Source organism: Saccostrea cucullata, unplaced genomic scaffold (assembly GCF_032062105.1).
Source record: "Saccostrea cucullata isolate Sc308-1 unplaced genomic scaffold, CSIRO_AGI_Scuc_v1 ctg6156, whole genome shotgun sequence".
Classification (NCBI taxonomy): domain Eukaryota; kingdom Metazoa; phylum Mollusca; class Bivalvia; order Ostreida; family Ostreidae; genus Saccostrea; species Saccostrea cuccullata.
In genome coordinates, this window is record NW_026928897.1 from 1 (window position 1) to 9,413 (window position 9,413).

Below are 9,413 nucleotides of genomic sequence, written 5' to 3' on the forward strand. Positions count from 1 at the left end.
TAACCCAAATGGATTTGCCTACTTATTAAGATCTATCAACCCTGTAAGTTTGGTGCCTTAATCTCTTGCCGTTTCTGAGATCTCACTCGGATTAGATATTTTTCAAAAAAGCGGAAATCGGAAAAATATGACGACCGGAAGTTAATTTTGAAAAAATGAAAAAAACGTCTCGGGGTATTTTTATTCTCTATCATCCCTGAAAATTTCAGGAAAATCCGTCCAGCCATCTCTGAGAAATCCTGCCGACAAGATTTTGGAAAAAAAATAATAATAATAAGAAAAAACAGTAGAATCACTATAAGGTCTTCCGTCTGAAACGGAAGACCTTAAAAAAAAAAGAAAAAGAAGAAACAGTAGAATCACTATAAGGTCTTCCGTCTGAAACGGAAGACCTTAATAAAAAGAAACAATACAAACACTATAAGTCTTCCGTTGTGAACGGAAGACTTAATAAGAAACAGAGTAAAAACAATATGTTCCCCAACTTCGTTTGGGGAACATAATAAGACTACAGAGGAAATTTGAAATGATGGTGACCCCACCCCCCCCTCCCCCGGTGCAAAACAAAAACTTTAATTTTGTTGTAATTGACTTTCCTTAATAAGTAGTATAATTAAAAAAAAATCAGCGTGTACAAAATAAACCTTGTCCTACCATTCCCTTTTCGGGTGACGTCTTTTTCGAAATGTGGATTTAAAAAAAAATGTTGTAATTTGTAAAATAGATTACACAAAACTACAACATGAATTGCCTCTTTTCTTTCGAAAATTGGAATATATAAATGCAATAAAATTTGGATAAAATTTGTGAGGTGGTTTCGGAGTTTTTCTCTCTATTTTTGATTGCATGTACCAAGAAATCAACGTGAAAAAAATCGTTTTCCTTCTATTTTAAATGTATGCTACTTATAATATTTAAAAGAGATTGAGCGGTAGCTGAGGGTTATACCTTTAAAGTTTGTCCATCTTTACATTAATGGGATTTCTTCAGGAGAGAGAGAGAGAGAGAGAGAGAGAGAGAGAGAGAGAGAGAGAGAGGCTTACATTCAGTAATGCAAAGTAATGATATATATACTTTCTGAAAAATAATTTATATGCAAAGAGATTTTGACAACGTTGGACCAATGTATCACTTAAACTAAATAATATCAAAGCTCTTAAAATTTTAGTACATATTTCTTCATTGCTTACCACTACCGGCACAAGAAGATGGGCGAACATTTCCCATTTTTTGTATGATCTGTGACCTTTCTGGCTGGTCCGTTCCAAGCCGTTCCCTCCCCAGGGCTGTAAGTTGGGGGCAGCTGAAAGTCATCAGACAAATGGTAGCCAAATGTGTAAACAGGGAAGTCGCGGAGCAGATCCAGTTGACTGTCTCGCTCATACTTGAATAATGTAAAAGTCAGGAGAAAAAGTATTCAAGAGAAATGATAAAAAATGGAAATTGGAATCCAATCCAATATATATATACATGTAGTTGTTCCTGAGATACAGAGAAAACTTATGTTGATGGCTTTAAAAACCGATTACATTTTTCACACAAATTAATCTTTTAAAAATATTTCCACTTCATAAAAAACATTTCTCGAAAAAAGCACAGATACAAAAAAATGAAGTAATTTAATTGGCATGGGAACTTTGTTAGCGAATATCAGAATTTCGCTAGACAAAGTCCCCAATTATTCCATGAGGCCATCCAAGTGAAACTGACAAACAAAAACCAAACAAATAAACAAAAAACAAACAAACAAACAAACAAAAAAACCCAGACAAACAAAAATTGAAAATTTCACCGTTGCCTTAACCTGAAAATCCTTTTTTATCGGGGTGGGGGTGGAGTAGGGGGGGGGGTAAGGGTCGAATTTTTTCAGTACCATTTTTTCCCCAAAACACTACCACTTAACCTTGTTTGACTATATTTTTTTCAATTGTTTCTTTAAACTAATAACTTTAAAGAAACAACTGAAAAAAAATATTAGAGAGGATTTCCTTCAATATTGGTTTAAAAAAAGAGATGATGGTTGTCTATCGGGTAAACTTACAACATATTTCTATATAAAAAGAAGTTTTGAAATTGAAAAGTATTTATTATTAAAAAATTTTGAACAAAGAAAAATCATATGCAAATTTAGAGTAAGTTCACATAACCTCAGAATAGAAAGTGGAAGATACGAAAAAAAACTAAATTCTGTAGGAGAGCAAACCACCCTTGCAAGAAATGAAAGAATTTGTAGAATGTGCGACATGAACTGTGTGGAAGATGAGATACACTCACTGATTGAATGTCCATTATATAAACATGATAGAGATGACTTTTTAATATTAATTATTGCTAAAAGTAATAAAAATTTCTATACTTTAACAAATAAAGAAAAAAAATTATGGATTATGTCTAATGAAAATGACATGTTGCTTATCAAGCTGGGTAATTTTTTAATCAATATCTTTAAAATAAGAAATAGCAAATTATGCAATGTTAAACAAAGAAACAAATAAATACAAAAGAGAAATAATGTTTATACTCTAATAAAAAAAAAAGCTTTATATTTACAGTATGTTGATCATATATGTTGTAATCCCCAACTGCTGTATCATCATTTATCTTTTGTTTGTTGCTACTATCAATTTTGAATTTCTTCTTGTATACTTTCTCTTATTACTTGTATGCCCTAATGGGCCCCAAATTGGTATTAATAAATCTTATCTTATATTGCAACGTGCCTGTTGCCCCTGACGCCTATGCATTCCCACTGATTACGAGTCTTTTCTGTAAAATGTTGACGACTGGTTGAATAATTTTTATGAGACAACATTTATTTTTACATGCAGTTTATAACCACATGCCATCATGCTCTGCAACTCCAGATGCACAAAGATGGAATACATGTACTTAGTATCGCCATGGCAGAGTTATCTCTCTTGGGTCAGAATTACAGTTTGGCCTTGTGAAACTGTGAAATAACATTAAACTAGTACCATGATATTCAGGCGCGGATCCAGGAATTTTTTTTCCGGGGGGGGGGGGATCCACCCCAGTAAAAGATAAACCAACTCAGAAATTTGTTGACAAGCCCCCCAAAAAAGACCTAAACTTGCTCACACGTGAAAATCCTATTTCGTTGGGGGGGGGGGGGGGGGGGGGGGGGTTAACATACTAGTATTTTTCTTACAAACAAAACAAAGAGGGATATGATCAGGGTACAAAACCGTAGTAAACTAATATAATGTGTAGTATACTAGTATATTGGTAATTTCTGAAGGGTACACAACTGTAAATTAGCCTCGATTTCTAAAGTATACTATGTACCAGCAAAATCAAGGGGATCCCCCTCCCCTATACCTACATTCCTCAATGCAATTTGTGTTTCTACAGTTTCATGGATCTTTCAAGATACGTTTCCTCATTTAGGACACCCTATAGAGAGAATTTTTAAAAATCGCAAAGCCCTATACTTCAACTACAAGTATGAGGTCATTCACACGATTTAGGTCAATGTTCGATCGGACTCTTCTCTCTGTATGAAATTCGGACTCTAAGTACTATAGATTTACAATTTCTACATAGTATCCCGTAATTCTGAAACTAATACAAATCTGAATTTGCGACATTTTAATTTGAATCATCAAACTGCTTCCATATAAACCACAATACTTGTACAATCTACAACACAATAAAACAATCTGATCAATGTTTAACACACTCAAAACTTTTAAAAATTGTGAAAATGGTATTTTTTATTCATGATGTACACACTCAAACTTGAACGTTTTCATTCAAAACAAATTATACTGTCAACACAATTTACAAAGGTCCTCCCTGCCAAACAGCAGAATTTCTGAATTTCACGATATTTAATGTTCCTCTTTAATTAACTATCCATTTTAGGTGCCATAATAGCGATTTTCCCATCTCTACCTCGAGCGGCCTTGACCTGTTTGTAATCGACACCCTCGGGGAGAGTGAACGCCTTGCGGAATGACCTGTGAACTTTAATGCCATCTTCATCCTTCGCCTCTTCAGCAGAAATGCAGACGACGTTCTTTTTACGGGTAATGTTTATACTATTGGGATCAAACACGGATAGATCCAGATTTTCTTGGTACGGACCCTGCTCTGCGACCTGCATGTCCTCTTCACTCCCATCCGTAATGGCGGGTACATTCTCCAATTTGACCTCCATTTCCTCATCCTCATCAGGCAAAAATGGTCCCTCTACCGTGTAATGGTTCTCGTTACTCATGTAACAATGGACCTTACTTTGGTCCACACCCTCGGGAATTCTGATGGTACGGGTGGATTCTCGGACATCGCTATTAAGCTCATCCCCACCAAGGTGTTTAGCATGGATCCGGACGGTGCCATCCTTAACGACGACTTTCACTTCGTCGGGGTGGTAGTGGTCCAGGCGAATAGTTTTGCTCCATTTCTCGGGTATGTCTCGACGTCTGTGGTGCAAAGCCGGGTGCTGTTGAGTTTGGGGTATTCCAGACATCTCCTCATGCATCATATGCCTAAGGAGGTCGCGAAAGGAGCCGGTCTGCTGTTGTGCAGACATTGGGCGGTAGTAAATCGGCATGAAATCCATATTTTCAGTCTATTTCTAATCACCGGTACACACACAAAAATATATAAAGTACGTTGCAACAAAACACAATGTAGCACGCGTCCGTATGGGCACCCTTTTATATGAGAAGCGATAACTCGGGACAAAGAATTTCTGGAAAGTTCATTGATCGCGTTGTTAGCTGTCTTTATATGGAGACATGCGAGGGACTTAAAATAGTGTTAATAATACGTCTCTTTACTAAATTTTGTCAGAATGTGAACCTCAGTATTACAGAGAGAGAGAGAGAGAGAGAGGAGGAGGAGAGAGAGAAGATTCCATGCCGTCTACGGAAATTTTACGTATTTAGGTAATAAGTTCTGATTGACACTTGAAATATTTTGCTATATAGATCGCAGAATTATTGTTACGATAAATGTGCTTAATTAAATCATTTCATTAAAACTTCAGCATAAACTTTGTAAGTAATTGACGGATGGACCCACAACCCCCGCCCTTCTGTAAAAATAAGGATTGGCGAAATACTTCAGGTTATTCTCAGGTCTATTTCACCCTTAGTATGATAAAGTAGAAGGTCATGTTTTTTATAGTGTACAACATGAATGTAAATTAATTAGAACTACCTATTTATAATTCCATGAACCATCTTCGCTACCCAAGGTAGAGGGAGTCAGTGGAGTGCATCGTAAACTCTTGGCTACCATAGATAATACGCAAGTCTGTCTGTTCGCGAAAATTTTATTCTCGCGTACATTTATATTATAAAGGATTACCGGTATAAAAACAGAAACCACACCTCGGCAACATTTTGTCTCGCTAATAAATAACAAATAGCTATCTCGCGTAAATTAGATGTCGCAAAAATATAGTGATCTACAGTACCGAGGAGCAACATCTTTCATAAACCAAAACGGGAAGTAATATCAGATGCTGGAACGTAGGTATAATATATGGTATTACTTACATTTCCAAAGTCTTTGTACGAGATAAAATGAAAAATAGTTAACGTTCTTTATTTCCACATAAATACCGGTTTTATATCAATGGGCGCGGTTAAAAAAAAATCACGTGTGGGGCGGTACAAATAGAGACAGAAGCGGAGATTGTATATATTGATTTGTGAAATCAAGACCATGTAAATATAAGGAATAACTGTCAGATTTTTTGATTCCATGACGATGATCATACTTGTTGTTATTCTTTGCAGATTCTGCAGAAATATTTAAAGTTTATCGGGGTTTTAGTGTGATTTTTTTTTTTTGTAAATAAAACATTAAAATACATATTATACATTCTCTTGATATAAATATTAATATTTTTGTTCGAAAATATAGTTATTTATCTCTATATTTTTTCCTTTAATTAAATTAATTTAAAAAAAAAAACAAGAATTCTAATAAGTGCTTAAAGAAAATATTTTTGGCAAAAGTTGTGTCCCATACTATTATTCCAACCTCCAAAAAGTTCATTCACATACATGTGACGTAATACGTCGCAATCGGAACTGAATAACATGAATAATCGGCCGATCTTAGCTGTTTAGTTTGGCTTGGAATTCTTCAAATGTCATTTTAAAATGTATAGTATTACAATTGTGATTGTTATTAAAATAAGAACTTTGTTTCGGTTTAAACTATTTTTCTAATATTTATTTCGTACGTACGACATTGAAATTAATATCATCGTAGAATGGGTCTTCGGTTTATCAGACTATAAAAAACCTCATCGACCCAAACTCTGCTTTCGGGTCAATGAACTTTCGGTCATTCACTATAAGGATTTGCAGTATGTGCGAGCCTAATAAATGAAATAAAAATTACGATTCTAATTTGTCTCCCAAATATTAAGGATACAGACATGGCCCTGATTCTTGGGGGTGGGGTATATTTTTTGTACTAAATCCCGTTACTCTGTCCCAACATTCGAAAGTGTACGTGTCCTCCGTGTATCAAGTAGAAATCTTACTTTACACAAAACAAAGTGTTTCTTTCAACAACATTTTTAATACTTATGCATATCTCAACATGGAATGAATAGCAAGTAACAATGAATATATAACTGCAAAACTTCTATATCAGTAGAAAAATAATCACTTTGAACACCATTTAATGACTTAAAGTTAATTAAAGCAAAAACCAAACAATAAAGATTAAGCACGAACGTAAAATATTAGTTTAAGTTAACGCAAAAATTGTGACTAGTTTTAAACTTGAATTTGCTCATCACAGTTATGGTAAGCTTTTCGGAGTACCACAAATTTAACTCTCCAATCTGGGCGCCATGATTGCGACCTTGCCGTCTTTTCCACGGGCAGCCTTGACCTGCTTGAAATCGACACCCTCGGGAAGAGTGAACTCTCTGCAGAATGACATGTGAACTTTAATGCCGTCTTCATCACGAGATTCGTTTGCAGAAACACTCACGATGTTCTTTTTACGAGTAATGTTAATATTTCTGGGATCAAACACGGAAAGATCCAGATTTTCTTGGTACGGCCCCTGTTCTTTAACCTGCGTGTCCACCTCACTCCCATCCGTAATGGCGGGTACATCCTCCATTGTAATGTCCACCTCATCGTCTTCATTAGGGAGCATCGGTCCCTCCACGGTGTAATGGTTCTCGTTACTCATGTAACAATGGACCTTACTTTGGTCCACATCCTCGGGAATTCTGATGGTACGGGTGGATTCTCGAACATCACTATTAAGCTCATCCCCACCGAGGTGTTTAGCATGGATCCGGACGGTGCCATCCTTAACAACGACTTTCACTTCATCAGGTTGATAGTGGTCCAAACGAATGGTTTTGCTCCATTTTTCTGGTACCTGTTGACGTCTGTGTTCTACAGCAGCTTGCTGGTGAGCTAAGGGCATTCCGGCCATCTCCTCTCGAAGCATTTGCCTAAGCAAATCCCGAATGGCAGGAGCCTGCTGTTGCGCTGACATTGGACGATAGTAAATCGGCAAGAAATCCATGTCTTTTATCAATCACAGGAGCACAAATTAAATGTAGTTTTGAATAAAATAAACAGTCTCGCACACGGCACAGTCGTTGACAGTGAAACGGAAATGGTTCAGTGAAAGGACGATAACTCAATCTTCTAGAAAAATCATTGACCGCTTCAGCATCTCGTTAGATACTTTACAGTTCCGATATTTCATACTTATATTTACGTAACATTAGTGCTAAGTACAATAAAAATAAATGTAAATTTATGTATTAAAAATCATGAAATGTGAACTTTATATGTAGATTTTATATCGCTAAATGATGAATTTGAATCAAAAAAAAAAAAAGATCGTGTGAGTTATCCTAAACGTATTTTAAAAAAAAAAAAACTTTTTATTTCAATGAAAGAAGGTATCCATTCAGTATAAAAGTATATATATGATAGAATCTCGCTGTATTTAATTTAGTTCACGTTAAAGAATTTAATGGAATACCGGTATTTCCGAATGCATGTAATATCTTAAAAATTTTTCAATATGTTTTCTCTTTTTCTAATAAAAAACTAAGGAGTCTCACTTAAACAATTATCAAGTAATTTCACGAAAAAAAGAAATTTATCGGCCACGTATCCCCCCGCGCCCCCCCCCCCAAATTAAAAGAGATTTTAAAATGTTTTCGCGCGAAATTAACTTATCCGTCTACGGAATTTTGTATTCGACTTAATACGATTGCTAATTCAGTAGAAACAAAGCTATCAAGGACATTTTCGCTAACTCCTGTGTCAACGTCAGTGCCTAAGTCGTCTGGGCGAATTATGATCCTCTTTGCACGTCTTGCATCTAGATAAAATAAAATTCAAAGCTAAATAAAAAAAAAGAGCAAGCTTGTTCTAGATAGATTAAATAATAATGTAATGTAATGAAATAAATGTAATGTAATAAAAATGTAATAAAAATGTAATGATGTAATGTTGCACGGCTTATTGGTAATACATGTATTCTAATTAATATAATTACTTTTCTTTTCCCTGTTTTCCAACCATTTCCTGAGCTCCATAGCTCCCATTAGTATGAGGGAAAATCCGGGAAACGGCATTATGTGAGTGCTTAAAAAAATAATAACAAATTTTCATTGTTAGAATAATCTATCTGTGTCTCGGTACAAGCCCTCGCCCCAGTTAAACCGGGTCCGTAGGACAATATCATTTTAACGATAGAATATCTAAGATTATCAAAGAAAAAGGAATTATATATCATATAAACAATGGAATAATAATAAATGTACCTTTATCTCTACGACAGATTTTAAGACTAAACTTTTTCTTGTCAAAATATTAATTGTGCCACCAAGGCTCTTGGAAATCGTTAAAACAACAAGCAATGTATTTTAAAGCAATATTATACTTACATTCAATTATATGTTGAGTAGCTCTTTCTTTTATAAACTAAATTCCAAATATCAGCAATGGATATTTGTTGAAATTCAGTAGAGATTTACTACTTATAATGATTGTGACGTAAAGTACATTATGACGTCATAATGTACGAATCTTATTCTCTATCATGATGTGCAAACTTCCGCCAGAGTTCGTTTGTACCAAACCGAACGTCTCTGTAGAGACGCAGAGGACTATGGGTAGTATGTCATGATGTGTTGTTCTCGCCACGCTCCCACGTGTATTAACACCTGTCAGAACTTGTTATGCAAAATTCTTGAATAAAAAAAAATTAATCAGTAAATATTTCACAATATGTCACAATTATTTGTATTAATTATCAATGAAAATATGTATTCTTATTAATCTATTCCTTAAAGTTATTTCTTATTTCTCGTTACCTTTTTGAGCATACATATATTTTTGGGCGGTTGAATTTTTGTGATAACGCTTTTTAATTTTTTT

General features: G+C 34.9%; 2 protein-coding genes across 2 annotated transcripts; both read right to left on the bottom strand.

Annotated features, from left to right (window-relative positions):
* Window positions 1-3,831: 3,831 nt before the first annotated feature.
* LOC134279095 (uncharacterized) lies at window positions 3,832-4,761 on the bottom strand. Its single transcript, XM_062761449.1, has one exon. The coding sequence runs from the start codon at window positions 4,583-4,585 to the stop codon at window positions 3,869-3,871; it is 717 nt and encodes a 238-aa protein (XP_062617433.1). The 5' UTR covers window positions 4,586-4,761; the 3' UTR covers window positions 3,832-3,868.
* A 1,786-nt stretch (window positions 4,762-6,547) lies between these two features.
* LOC134279096 (alpha-crystallin B chain-like) lies at window positions 6,548-7,623 on the bottom strand. Its single transcript, XM_062761450.1, has one exon. The coding sequence runs from the start codon at window positions 7,537-7,539 to the stop codon at window positions 6,823-6,825; it is 717 nt and encodes a 238-aa protein (XP_062617434.1). The 5' UTR covers window positions 7,540-7,623; the 3' UTR covers window positions 6,548-6,822.
* Window positions 7,624-9,413: the final 1,790 nt, after the last annotated feature.

Coding starts and splice junctions, on each gene's coding strand:
- LOC134279095 (XM_062761449.1), bottom strand. CDS start 4,585: ATGGATTTCATGCCGATTTACTACCGCCCAATGTCTGCACAACAGCAG.
- LOC134279096 (XM_062761450.1), bottom strand. CDS start 7,539: ATGGATTTCTTGCCGATTTACTATCGTCCAATGTCAGCGCAACAGCAG.